The sequence below is a fragment of the Camelus ferus genome, chromosome 10 (assembly GCF_009834535.1).
Source record: "Camelus ferus isolate YT-003-E chromosome 10, BCGSAC_Cfer_1.0, whole genome shotgun sequence".
NCBI lineage: Eukaryota > Metazoa > Chordata > Mammalia > Artiodactyla > Camelidae > Camelus > Camelus ferus.
Genome location: NC_045705.1, coordinates 41447949 through 41461766, shown reverse-complemented (window position 1 = coordinate 41461766; position 13818 = coordinate 41447949). Strand labels below are relative to the sequence as shown.

The following is a 13818-nucleotide window of genomic DNA, read 5'->3' as shown; positions in this document are numbered from 1 at the left end:
GTGTATTGACAACTTACTATGTGCACTGCTCTAAGCATGGGAGATGTCACATAAAAAGAAAGCTCTGTCCTCATGGAATTAACATGCTGATGGGAGTAGACAGCCAATAAACAAGATAAATGAGTGAATTCTACAGTCTGTTCGATGGTGGTAAATGCCATGCAATGCTGGAGGAATGGAGTATTAAATCATGAATAGAATGGTCAGGGAAGTTCTCACCAGAAAGGTGAAAACAGCAAATACCTGAAGGAAGGAAAGGAATAATAATAATCAGATACTGATGGAAAAGAGTCCAGCAAGGCAAATGAGCACAAAGTCCTTGAAGTAAGAGAATGTTTGTGTTCAGTGTAGCTGGAGGAAGGGGAGTTAGCGGGCTAAAAGCAGGAGAGAGATCAGAGATCAGGCAGGATCTTGAAGGCCATGGGAGTGACTTTAGCTTTTACCCTGGGTGGGAACGGGAAGCAACTGGAGGGTACAATGCCCAATATTAACGAAGCTATAGAGAACATAGCAGTTCCTCCTGTTACTGCTACTGAACAATCTTCCTGAGGACAATTGGTAATGTGCATCAAAGGCACGAAAAATGGGCTCATCTCTTATCCCTGAAATTTCACTTTAAAGTTTCTGTCCTACAGAATATGCAGGTGTATATAAAGAATTATGTGTGAATATATTTATTACAATATTACTTATAACATAAAAACTAAAAGTTATCTAAATATCCAACAGAAGATTGGTTAAACAAAAGGTTTAATCAATGCGATGATGAGTAATCATTTGTTTTGGGATGTTTAAAGCCATGAGGAAATGTTCACCACTTAGTGTTAAGTGTAGCAAAGGTTCATACGATATGATCTCAGTTTTGTTTAAAATGTATGTATATGTTTCAAGTATAAATATATGTATATATTGTATATGCATTGAAATGAAGGATATATACCATAATGTTAACAGAAAGTTTCCTTTATTTAGTGGGATTATGAGTGATTTTTTTATCTCCTGCTTTTCTCATTTTCTCCAAAATTTTTATGATAAACATGTATTACTTTAGTAATCACTACCAAAAAAACAAAAACAAAAACATTGTTTGGTCAACTTCTTAGGAAACCTTTACTAGGAATCCCTAATAATTACTCCCTTATCTTTGCAGCCTCTGTGCTTTCTTTTGTTATCTTTATCACATGAATTATTTCTTCACATCAATCTCCCTAGAAGACTATAAGTGTTATGCAAGTAGATTTATACGTCTTTGATGTCTCATAGCTCTGTAGTTTCAGTGTCTAGAACAGTGCCTGGCACACAGTGATACTCAGTGTTTTTTGGGTTGAACTAAATTCCATAGTACTAGACATTTAATTCTCAATTATCTTTCATAACAATGAGATTATCCAAAATAAGCATGTCAAGGGTTGTGAACATGACTTTAGGAATCCACAAAGCACCTGAATGGCACATATGATAACTGATACATTGTGACACATTAATAAATTCAAAGTTGACAGCTAAGTGCAAGATACATGGCAGATGCTCAATAGATACTTGAGTATGGTTCTGATCTGAGGTCTTAAAAAGTACCCTACACAAAGGGAGAAGGAGAAAATAGAAATCACCTGACATAACAAGAATAAGACAGGGCCACCATAAATTGTAATATATTCATTAATTCAAAGAATATTTATTACCAGCCATGTTCAGCAAAATGAATACTGGATGAAGGAACAAATGAATGAACACTTACTTAAAATCCCCTGCATCAAAATAGGACTTGAAAATATATTTAGTAAAGTGCAACAGAAAAAATATCAATGCATTACCTTTCAAGGTTCCCCTTCTTCCCTCCACTCCCATTCTGCTCAGGTTTGCTCGGCGAACTGACGTTTATCCCTTCGGTAAGGGAGGTAGCTTGTCTATCTCGAATTATCTTGGGTGGTAAGATCTCTACAGAATGAATGAAAGTGAGTCTCCTTTCAACTCTAAATAGGTGGTTTGTGCGTAACACAGACTTTTAAAGCTCATAATTTTACTAGGGAAATTTTTCACATAAAATACATTTTCTTGTTTTTAAATTATTTCCCTAGTGTGGTTAAAAAATACACATATACATATAAATGTATATGTATATATACATATATATCTATATACTTAGCTCTATATTGTATAGCTGTATACTTACAAAGCTCTAGCTGGGCACCTTAGAAAATATAAAGAGGCAAGTCTCTGCTCTTAAGGATCTTTCAGTAAATACAGTTGAAGAGGAACAATGAGATAAACAGAAAACATGAGAGCTCTCATTTGTGGTCTTACTACCTGCCAACAGTACTAAGCATTTTACATGCATTGTATAAATAGTAACTCAGGACAATGATGTGGAATGTCTAAATCCCAAATGAATGGTGCCATCTTTAATGGTCTGACACATTCAGAGAGGAGAGAAGCCACTTCTGAATCCAGCGAGGAGAGAAGTTTTCATGGAGGAAGTGAGATGTGAAAAGGGTGCTAAGAGGAGAGTAGGACTGGGATAGACTTTAGGAAAAGGAAGAGCCTTCCAGGCAGGAGATAAAGAGTGAACAAAAAGCATGAAGTCAAGGAAGGGCAAGGCATGTTAGAAGAATATGAATAGACAATTTTGCTCAAAGAAAGAGTCTGTAGGGAGCAGTGACAAATGAGGCTAAAGAATGAAAGCATGTGAGGGGAAGGGTATATAGCTCAAGTGGTACAGGTTCAATCCCCAGTACCTCCTCTAAAAATAAACAAACCTGGTTAGTGCCCCCCAAATAAAATGATTAAATAATACAGTAATAAATAAATAAATAAATTTTTTAAAGAATGAAAGCATGTGAGTATTAGGCTAAAAGTTTATGTGTAATCCTGTGGGCCACATGTTGCAAAACCAACATTCATAAGCCAGTGTTTACCCATTGGTATGTTTTGCTTGGCCCAGTTAGCATTTTTTGTTTCAACATCCATTAGTTGTCAATTTTTAACAATAATTGATTTAACATGTCAGGATTTCTGCTTCTCTAGAAAAATCAGAAAATTTGACCCACATTTCCACAAATCAATAATCTGCTGGAGGAACAGGCCTCAAAGGGTAGTCTGGCAGCCCCTGGGGCTCCTAGGATTTTCTTCGTATGCTTCAACCAAAACAACATGTCACAACAGATTATATGAAAATGCAGATATGAGATTCTGCTATCTTCTATAAAGCCAGATATCAAAGATATAAAACTACCACTCTTCATTTTTCATAGAAATTGTTATTTATGCTAACATGTCTCCCTATCATGTTACATCCAGCCCAGTTAGTGCATTTACGTTACCTGCCTGGACTCTGGAAGCAGCTGAGTTTTGACCCCGTTTAAGCAGTAGGGAGCCCTCAAAGAGATCATAGTCTAAGGGCCTGAGAGTCTTAAAGTGTTTAAGGTGAGATACAAGATTCCAGGAGCAGAAGATGCTTGTTAGAAGAATACAGTGATTATTCCTGAAACGAACTTTACTTATTTTGGCCATAGGAGTTGCTAAGCAGTATGTCTTGGCTCATAAGTAGCCAAGAGTGATAGATTATACCCAGAAACCATTGACCTACCTCGGGCGCCTTCTTCTTTGTCTGTCTGGCCTCTTAATTTGCTCTTCCTTTGTCTATTCCTTCCACCTTCCTCTACAATGGTCTCCATAGGTGGTTTGTTCTCCATCTGCTTGAGCTCAATCCTAGGAATGAGCGAAGATATTTGTCCATAGGTGACTGTGTGAACTCTCAATTCTGAGAAGCAACCAAGCTAGCTCACTGATTCTGAATGAAACAAGCCCACTTCTCTCAAACAGGCAAATGCTCTTATACGCTGAGTAAAAATCATGGACTTATTCTCTTTGAGGTTAAGTCTGCGAGCTGACCAAGACCCTCTCCCTCTGTACTGAGGGCTCAAAAGCAACTCTTATATAAATTGCTTTGAAGGCTTGGGTTTAAGTTTTTGCTTTTGATTTCAGCTTGAATTTGTCTTTTCTAATTCTGTAAGCATGCCATAGGCCTAATGCAGTGAAAGGTGGTTATTCAATAGCTTGAAGGCAAGGATTCATAGCCTGGCAGGCAGAGTATGCCCAGAAATAACCACTCCTACTCCTCTCTCTCCACTTCTCCATCTGCTCCCCAGGCAAAATGAGGGACTTGCAAAGGCAATGGGGGAAGGGGTTTGTTTAGATGGTGTGTATAGTTTAAATCGTCTTTGGTCTCAGGTATGGAGTGCTGGGTTAGAGGTGGGGACGAGGAGCTGCGCAGAGGTGATACTTGCAGTAAATTCAGGGGCCAAACTTCACATCAATAAAACACCTACAGCTGTTTTGCGTATTTGAGTCCTCACATCCCCCGTCTAGGCTCTCTAATTGACAGGAGCCTCCATCTATGTTCTTTAACTAACTGCAATTATTTCCTTCTTGGAGTGCTTAAGCCAAAATACAAAGGGGCAGCCAAAGGTGCCTTCCAAAATAGAATCAAAATAACATTATTTGAACCTACTGATTTGTTTTTAATGAGCCAGGCAGCATGCTGTGATGGAAACAACCCTGGAACAGTCAGAAGGCATGGTTTTATTTCCAGCCGGGCCCCTCAGCTGTGCGGCCATCTCATCTGCAAGATGAGGAGGTAGGACTAATTCATCTCTAGGGCTCCTTCTCCCCCTCACACTCATTTTGCTGAGGTCTGTGTCTTATAGTCTTTCCAGGAGGGAGTTGTTCCAAACCAACAAACACAAGAGGATGTCACAGACTCAAAAAATGTGAGGAAATAATACTTTGGGAAGCCGGTTATTATTCCCCAAACTGCCTTTACCTGAAACGCATAATCGTTAATGGCACAGCAGTTAAGATTAAAAACCTGATTAAGAGTGCACAGTGGGTAAGTAATGACCAAACTGGACATAAAACCCAAGTCTCCTGATTCCTATTCCAGTGCTTTTAATACTGCACCATCACTTGTTTTTAAAAAAATTACAATTACAATTAATTTTGCTCCTCTATAAAAATGGATTAAATTATAATACATATCTCAAATGGTTGCAGTAAAGATTAACTACAAGAATATTGAGAAAGTGCTTAACAGGACCTGGCATCTAATAAGCGCTCTATAGATGGTAAGTGTTGTTATTATTACCATTAGTGTTATCATGGTCATTATTATAATCATTGTCAGTAGCAATCACTGGTAATGCCTACTACGTTCTTGGGGGAAAAGCTGTACCTTGCCTTTCTAACCCCTTCAGTGGTAAAAACCAAAGCTCAGACAGGAAGTAGTCTAGATTGCAGAAAGAGGAAGCAGCTTAGTGAGAGGAAGAGGTGGATGGTACAGGAAAGCCCAGCAGGTGACAAGAATTTTACTAATACCACAAGGACTAAGGTTGGTGGGAGGTAGTATGAGAATTTCCAGGGACCTAAGGGTAGCTGAAAAAAGGACTATTCTAAGTGTTCGTTGTTTTTTAACTTAACTACAGAAAGTCTATGCAATGAACTCTTCTTTGCTGGAGCACTGAGAGAGAGAGCGTGAATAGAAAAGGATGTGAAACACTGTCCAATTCAATCAACAGGTCAGCAAGGGTCGCTGTGCCTGGAGGAACCTGTGGAGGGAAGCACTGACCTTGGAAATGCAAGCGCGCTGTTGGGCCACTTCCCCAAGGCCTCTCTGCTAGACAACACCGAGTCCACAGTGTCAGGCCTCTGGGGCAGGGACAGAGAAGAATTACACCTGGGCTGTGGTCCAGGACACAGACAAATCACAGGCACAGGCTGCTCAGAGGAAAGGCTACCCTGATACTCTCCACTGTTATTTTTGTTCAGTGCGGAAAGTCTAGAGCTCAAAACCCGATGAAGAACGATCTCACTTATCAAAGTAGTCACCCTGTGTGGTCATATACCGATTCCACTGATGCTGCCTTTTCTCAAACCATTTCCTCCTTGGAAACTGCCTTCAGAGTTGACAGCTTCTTTTAGACACCTTTAAGAGGAGGGCTGACTTACTCAAACTCTCAGGAAAATGAGCAAGCTGGCTAATTCCACTCGACCCAGGTAACTCTAAAACTGGGTAGTTAAGAGAAGGACTTTGGAGTCAGGTGTACTCATGTTGAACCCCCACACTGCCAACAGCTACACAGCCTTAGACACCAGGTATGTGGGGACAACAACAGGATGGAATTCACAGGATTCTTATGCGGTACTGTATGTAAGTGGCTAGCACATGGTAAGCACTCCACAGATAGTAGCTATTATAATTATTATATAATATACTTATTATAATATAGAATCATTATATCATATTTTATAGTATAATTTATAATTTATAAAATATAATAATTACATAACATAATATAAATATGTAGTCACATATAATAATCACATTATTAAATTATGCTAGTAGAGAATAAAATATAAAATTATTCCTTTTGGATTAATGGTATGGTTTACAAATTCCAAAAAAGAGGTTTTAAAAGTATTTTGAGCAAAAGCAGCATCACTGAAATTAACACACTGCTTCCCAAGAGCACGCTTTTGCAGGACAGCACTCAGGTTTATGTTATGGAACATTTGCGGGGAGAAAAACAATCACTCTCACTTTACAGCAGTTTCCCAAAATGTGTTTTATAGATGTTAATGAATATTGGCTTAATCTAAAGTTCCATGATTAAATATATTCAGGTAGTTAAAGCTGCTTCTTTCCAGCCAGACCTCTCAAATTCTTTAACATGTCCATATGCTTTAGCCTCCAGACCCTTTTTTCATAGAATATCTTTAAAGACTAATTCTTCTGGAAAATGCTCCTTAAAAGTTAACATCTTAGAATGCAGCAGACCAATTAAAGCATTATTCTTTCTTTTAAACACGTGCTGCAACTTATAAGGTTCTGTAGAATCCCTGAGGGTTAGAGATGGAGCAGCACTTTGGCCTTGCTTCTGGTTTTGCAAATCTTGCCTGTGTTTTTACGAAAAACAGAGGGTGATCTCTGTGTGTGTTTCCACTTTCCACACAAAGGGTTGGCATCCTTCTTAACAATTTTGTATGAAGCCAGAGTGTGGAGAAAACACCAAGAGCCTCATTATGCACAACTCTGTTTCCTAAAGCCCCATTCCATAGCACCATGAAAGGAAAAATTAGAGGGTAGAAATAGCCCATATTTATAACCTATCCTTTTATAGTTTTTCATTTAAAAAATCAGGCTTTTGCTCTATGGGACACACAATGGTATAGCATTCGTGATAATCCAACTCATTCATGCCGACTTTGTCTATTAAGATTTAGTTGGTCCTGTTGATTGACTATTTCACTGCCTCCTTAAAGTCCACTACGTCCAACTTAGCATGAAGGTCACACCTGCTACTTAATGGTTAGCAATGGTTGGTCAGTTCTGAAATCTCTTCCACAACACGGCACAGTAAAAGCTAGAGATACATTTCTACGACTTGAATTAGATTTTTCAGTAGACTTCCATTAAAATAAAATAGTGTAGTCAGCATACAAAGTGTAATTAGGAAGCCTGGGCCTCAATTCCAGTTCCACGGCTTAGGACCCAGAATTCAGGTTCCCACATAACCTCTCTGAGCCCGCATTTTTCTCATTCATAAAATCAGGGCGATGATAATGCTGCTTTTATAATATTTTGAGACTCAAATAAATATATGTGGAAGAACTTTTTAAACTATAAGGTACTATAAAATGTTCAGAATTATGAGAGTTCCTATTACTATTTATATTTTTCAGTTGACATTGACTCAAAACTTCAAGTTCCTTAGCCCCTGTAACCTTTTTGTCAAAGAATTAATCATCTATAAACAAGCACTTCTCTGCACTTGGGGTAACTGCTATTTTAAATACGTCCACCTTAATTTTTTCTTTTTCTTTTTCTCTTTTTTTAAAAATATGGAACACTTTATGAATCTGCATGTCATCCTTGTGCAGGGGCCGTGCTAATCTTCTCTGTATCATTCCAATTTTAGTGTTATGTGCTGCTGAAGCCAGCACTTAGTTTTTCTTAAAGATGAGACATTTACAGATGATTCAGAGCTATAATCAGGAAAGGGATTGAAGGAAAACATTACTTTACATTTGCTAGGGCTTTTGCCAAAGCCCCACTTCCATCCATTGCACAAAGGAAGTCCTTATAAAATCTCATCTTCACTTTGCCGTCTTTAATCACGAGGACCCCAATTCCTTTGAATGTAAACTCCACATTTTGTTTGATGGAAATGGATCGTGATAAAAAAAGCAATGTCTCCTTCACACATCCTTCCACTGTATCTCTGCTAAATGGACCCTCCAGGGAGATCATGACAAAATTAAGAGGAACAACTGGGATGTCACCTAGGAGAAAAGACATTTGGGGTGAGGGAAAAGAAGTAGAAATTACAACAAGGACTCAAAAACAACTACCTGACTCTCACTTAATACTCAGAAAGAGAACTGTTCATTGAAGCCTTTAGTTGTATCCATCCTATTAATCAATAAATTTTTCCTAAAAGTAGAATATTTTTTCTCAGAATAAGAACAATCAGCTTTCTAAATAATATTCCAACAAGCTTTTGGTTTTCTCTTGGAGACATGTTTATAACTGTTTCTCTACATCAGAGGGTTTTCTGAGGTTTTCAGTTCCCTTATCTTTCAGGACATGCTGCCACAACATTTGCCTCTCTCCTCCAGTTATCATAACATTTTTAAATGATTATAAATATCTACAAACATTAAGTGTTTTGAAAAGTTAATCATCTACACTAGAAGTTACCTTTCAACTGAAAATGGATCTTATCAGAGGGTATCAGGCTGGATGAGTTGCAGAAAACATCCTATTTAATGAGTCCGTAAATGACATTGCAAAGGAATATGGTTATATCTAGCGTGAAGGTAAGCACAGGGTCTATTCAACTAGAAAGATGTAGGAGCTATGCAAGCTCCACAAGTCAGAAACGAGGGGAAACAGGGAAAATGCTTAAGATGATAAATCTAGAGAGAGACAGTAAACAAGGTCCACTGATAGAGAGCCGGGATAGAGAGAAGATGAGAACATTCTAAACATTCATTCAGAAAACACTAATTTATAGTCTTTCCAATGTCCAGTGCTGCTGGATGATGAGGAGTAACAGCACTACAAGGCACAAGCTTCCCCATAGCAGCCCACAGTCTCCTGCACAACTGAATGGTGATTCTATACCATCTCCCACTAGATTCTCCCCTCCCATTTGCCCAAAGCATTTCTGCAATCTCTCTCCTCCCAGCCCATTTATATCAGTAAGGACACTGTCATCTCATGATGGACAAGCCAATGGATAACACTGCATATCTTAGTCTCATGACTTCACTGTAGCTTCTGCTGGCTATGCACTCTATTTTCTCTTGTATCCATGGCATCACGCTCGGCTCTCTAATTTCTTCTTCCTCAGTCTCCTTTGTTGGGTTCCTTCCCCTTTTACTTTTTATAAGATGGTGTTTGTTTTAGAAGGAGTTTGTTCTTCTCAGTCCCCTCTTCTTACTCTATGTCCATTCCTGAGTAAATTTATCCTAATCTTGACCTCTAGTCTCCGCCCCTCTACTGAACTCTGAAATTATTTATACTTAAATATCTTGACAGGAATCTCAAATTCAACATGTTCAAAAGCAAATTCCTTATTTTATCTGCCACCACAATCTGCCTTTCTCCTTTATTCCCTATCACAGTTAATGACGTGAGTATCTATCTATTCTCTGAGAAATCTGAGTCACCCTGAATACTTTCCTTCCTCCTGCTACCCACCACTCTCCACTGGTAACTGAATCCCATCAGTTCTACATCAGAAATATCTCATGAATAGATTCCCTCATCTTCCTCCTGATTACCACTGCCTTCATTCAAGCTTTTACATATTTTACCAAACCACTATAATTAAAAGAGCTACTTTCCTAGGAGGAAGTGTATAGCTCAGTGGTAGAGTGCATGACTAGTATGCATGAGGTCATGGGTTCAATCTCCAGTACCTCCATTAATAAATAAATAAGTAAACCAAATTACCTCCCCAATAACAGAAAAAAAAATTTTTTTAAAGCTACCTTCCTTAAACTAAAAACTGAACCAGTACAGATAATTCCCTGCTCAAAAACTTTCATTGGTTCCTCAGTACCTAGAGGAATAATTCCAAAGTCCTTATCAAACGGTATAAGGCTCCTAACAATTCCACCCCTACTAACCTCTCACTTCCCTCTACTTGCCTCCACAATCATATGCCCTGGCCACACAGAAGTACCTCTTATTCTCAACAGGCATCACTCTTTCCTTTATATGTGAAATGTTCCTACTGTCCCTGAAACACTTCCACAGCTCCTCTGCCAGCAAAGTCCTATCATCCTTTAAGACCTCCTGGCATGTCATCCTCCTAAACCTCCCCAAGCAGAGTTAGGCATCCTCTTCTCTGGGCTCCCCTGCCATTGATCCAGTTCTCATCAGTGATCCAGTTCTGATCAATCTGCTTTTACAGCACTTAATCATGCTGCATCATTTGCTCATATATTTATCTTCCATGCTAGATTCTGAGTTCTTCAATGCAAGGACCATGTCTTAATCTTTAAGAATCACTGTATAATGTTTGATTAGTTATCTAAATAATGATGAAGAGTTATAACCTCAAAGCTAAAGTCTCTCTGTTCTTATGAATGAATTCAATCATGTTTAATTATGAAATTTCTTCAACTTTGTAAAAAAATTAATTATAGGTCTAAAGTACTTTTTTTGGAATACACTACAAAATCTAAGATGCAAAATAAGCTCTATTCCAAGGCAGAAATGTTTTTGAAAAAAAAAAGGTTGGCTTTCTTCTCATTTCAGTTGATAGGTTTTGGATGAATTAGGATATTCTATTTCTTCTGTCATAAAATTCTAGGTAAAAATGGCTGAAAAACCCATCAAAATCACCAGACAGAATACATGCATAATGAATTCTAGGTTTGTTGATGTTTATTTTTCCAAAATACAATCTTTTGGTGGGAAGTTACTCTGAAAATTAAGTTTCAGGGAATTTAACATAAAGGAAGGTTTCAGCCTTTCACCTGCTGGCATTGAGGGTAGACTATCTCTCTTCACCCAGATATGAGTCTAATGCAGGAGGATGATAAGGAAGGTCAGAAGGAACACAACCATAAATTAGGAAGGAAGCCCCCAAAGGCCTCTAAGTAACCAGGGCAGGTATCACAAAGCCCACACATTACAGCTGGAAGCAAGCGTCCTGTGGCAGGTGTCCTGTCTGCCGCTATACCTCTAGCACCTGGAACAAGGCCTGGCACATAGCAGACCCTGAGTAAGTATTTGTGGACGGAAAGCAGGAAGGAGGAAAACAAGGGAGGGAAGGTGGGAACAAGGAAGGGAAGGAAAGAAGGAAGATTTTAGGGTGTGAGATGTATATATGGTATTCATTAAGTCTTTATAGCATTAACCTTCTAACAACTTGCAAATTTTAATAATTTAGGTTATATATAATAAAAATATGGTAATCTTTTCACAGCTGATACTAACTGTAATTCTTCCAACCAGTGACCTTAAACTTTCTCATCTTTATAACCACTTTTAATTTCTTAGGATTTGAAATATGAATAAAATCTATATGACTCAGTGATGTGGCTTTTATATAAGTTTGCCTTGATGGCACATCAGGACTTAAGCTGCTGAGGTTTAAAATGGCCTGCAGGAAGACTGTCTATTATTTCCTACCTTGGCCCCTCCCTCTGCCAAAGGTACCACATGAAAAGTGAGCTCCTCAACTCAGAAACCAATAAAGCAGCCACTGGCCAAGCTCTGACCTTTCATTTTCATCCCCAGGCTTGTCACCTTCTAGGAAAGTCTTAAAAATTAAATACATTTACCAGGAGTATATACTTTGTTTTGTTTGAGTCCATGGATCTGCACTAACTTCTCCGCCATGATAAACGTGGGCCTCTGAATTAGAAAAAACTTGTTGTTTCCCACCTCAAGCTTTTGTCTCGTGAAAGTGAAAGTTCCAAGTCCTGGAATATGAACTCCCTGGAAAGAAAAAGAAGGTGGGAAAAGCAACAAAGAGAAGTCACTGTAAAGGTAAAGAAAAATAATCCTTAGCACTGTTATCCCAAAAACATGAAGAGAATTAAGCTTAGGCCTTAAAATTCAATGATTTTATGATCCCTTACAGCTTGAGTACTTCATGACTCTAAGTTCTCAAATAAGTATAAAATGTAATAATAATATCAATCCATGATGATCTTCTGATCCCTCATTTCCATATCATTCAAAGGCTATGAGGACTCAGAAAACTCATATGGATGCCATAGCTGCTTTTAATCTGTATCTAAGATTATTCTTGTCCTGAATTGTGTGACATTTTAAGTTTTAATCGTTTGCCATTGGAGAGAGAGAATTAAGGGGTCATGAGAATCTCTGCTTTCTCATTCTCTCTTTTAGGTCTTATGCCCCTCACTTAAAATCAGACAACCCAGCATCCTAGGCACATGCTGCAGTCTGGTGCTCTTGGCTGATGGGTAGAAGCAAGTGCTTTGGGCTCTCACACTGGGTCTCTGTCTCCTTGGATATATCATATATGCAAGGATTACAAACTCAAATGCCTACAGGAGCCAAAAAGGAACATAAGGGAGTGAAGGTATCCAGCCAGAGAATGTGATACCTAAGGAGGGTATGTCCCATCAAGAAGGGAGAGCCGACTGTCAGCTCCAACTAAGTGTCACACACAGGAACGGAAGACTGGTATCGTTAATCTGCTGATTGTTCAAGAAAAAAATACAAAACTTTATATAAACTCTCCCAATTTTAAGTGGTGATGAGTAATTCAAATGATCAGACCAAACAAAATAGATTTCAAGGATGAATTCAGCTCAAGAGCTCTCATATTGGGACCTCTGAGTAAGGTATAAAAGTTTCACAACATCCTGTCTCCCTCCAAACTCCCAAAATCTCTGTTCAGCTCTACGTCATCCAAACTCAAGACCTGATGGCAGGAAATAGCCCAACCCTGGGCAAAGTTTCTCATTGTTAGTCAGCTGGGTTCAGTCCCTGGCTGCCTTCTTATATTTCAATTAAAATCCATTCCCTATAAAAAGGCAAGGCATGAAGCATTATATCCTTCTATATAGCTATGCCAGGAACCACCAAATCACAGATAAACAGAATTCACCTACTTCCTCAGCACATACCCAGAGTGATCAGTGATACAGTCCCTATCACCAGAAGAGCAGAACTTGTAAATTCAGTACCTAAGGGTGAAATCCATGTTTGTTAAGTTTACTATTCACAAGTCCTAAGTGTGAGCATCAAAAAAAAATCACAGGACTGCAGGTTAAACCAGGTGGCTCTAAAGTCTGCTATCCTGCTCCCAGCAAAACTAAGGAGAAAAGATTCTTTGGTCTCCTACATTAAAATTAAAGTATAAACCCCACCTTGTGTAGGGATAGCTGCCGCTCGACAAATTCTGACACGTTCTCCCAAATGGTAGAGACTTCTGAAATTCAAAGGAAATAAAAAATAGTTTATGAAAGCACCCCTTGCGATAGTACCTTAGTGTTAATAAATAAAAACATAAATATTAAATGTGGAATTCAATCATAGTAATTTCTAATTAATTTAGGATTAACAGAAAATAAGATCATCCCCCAAAGTTAATTTTCCTGGTAAGTAAAGCTTATCCCTTTAAGTTCCAAAAATGGGAAGCAGGAGGAGGAGGAGGCGGAAGAAGGGGGAGAGGGGAAGGAGAAATTTCTGAAGAAAATCTTTCTAGAATAAAGGGAACTCTGTCACACCTTTCCCTTTATTCTATAAATAGACTTAACCAAGTATAATCT

The 13818-nt window shown here is 38.4% G+C and overlaps 1 protein-coding gene and 1 non-coding gene across 4 annotated transcripts in view; both read right to left on the bottom strand.

The window, feature by feature from the left end:
• CCDC81 (coiled-coil domain containing 81) overlaps positions 1-13818 on the bottom strand; it is a 57172-nt gene that overhangs the window by 22480 nt on the left and 20874 nt on the right. For all 3 annotated transcript variants that reach the window (XM_006189546.3, XM_032488832.1, XM_032488830.1), the window contains 6 exons: positions 13417-13478; positions 11857-12013; positions 8081-8337; positions 5624-5703; positions 3587-3708; positions 1815-1938 (listed from right to left, as the gene is read on the bottom strand). In XM_006189546.3, coding sequence (XP_006189608.2) covers positions 1815-1938; positions 3587-3708; positions 5624-5703; positions 8081-8337; positions 11857-12013; positions 13417-13478 — 802 coding nt within the window. The remainder of the gene's footprint in view (positions 1-1814; positions 1939-3586; positions 3709-5623; positions 5704-8080; positions 8338-11856; positions 12014-13416; positions 13479-13818) is intronic.
• Positions 7891-7998, bottom strand: LOC116666736. Its single transcript, XR_004323633.1, has one exon. It is a non-coding gene; the product is annotated as a U6 spliceosomal RNA (small nuclear RNA).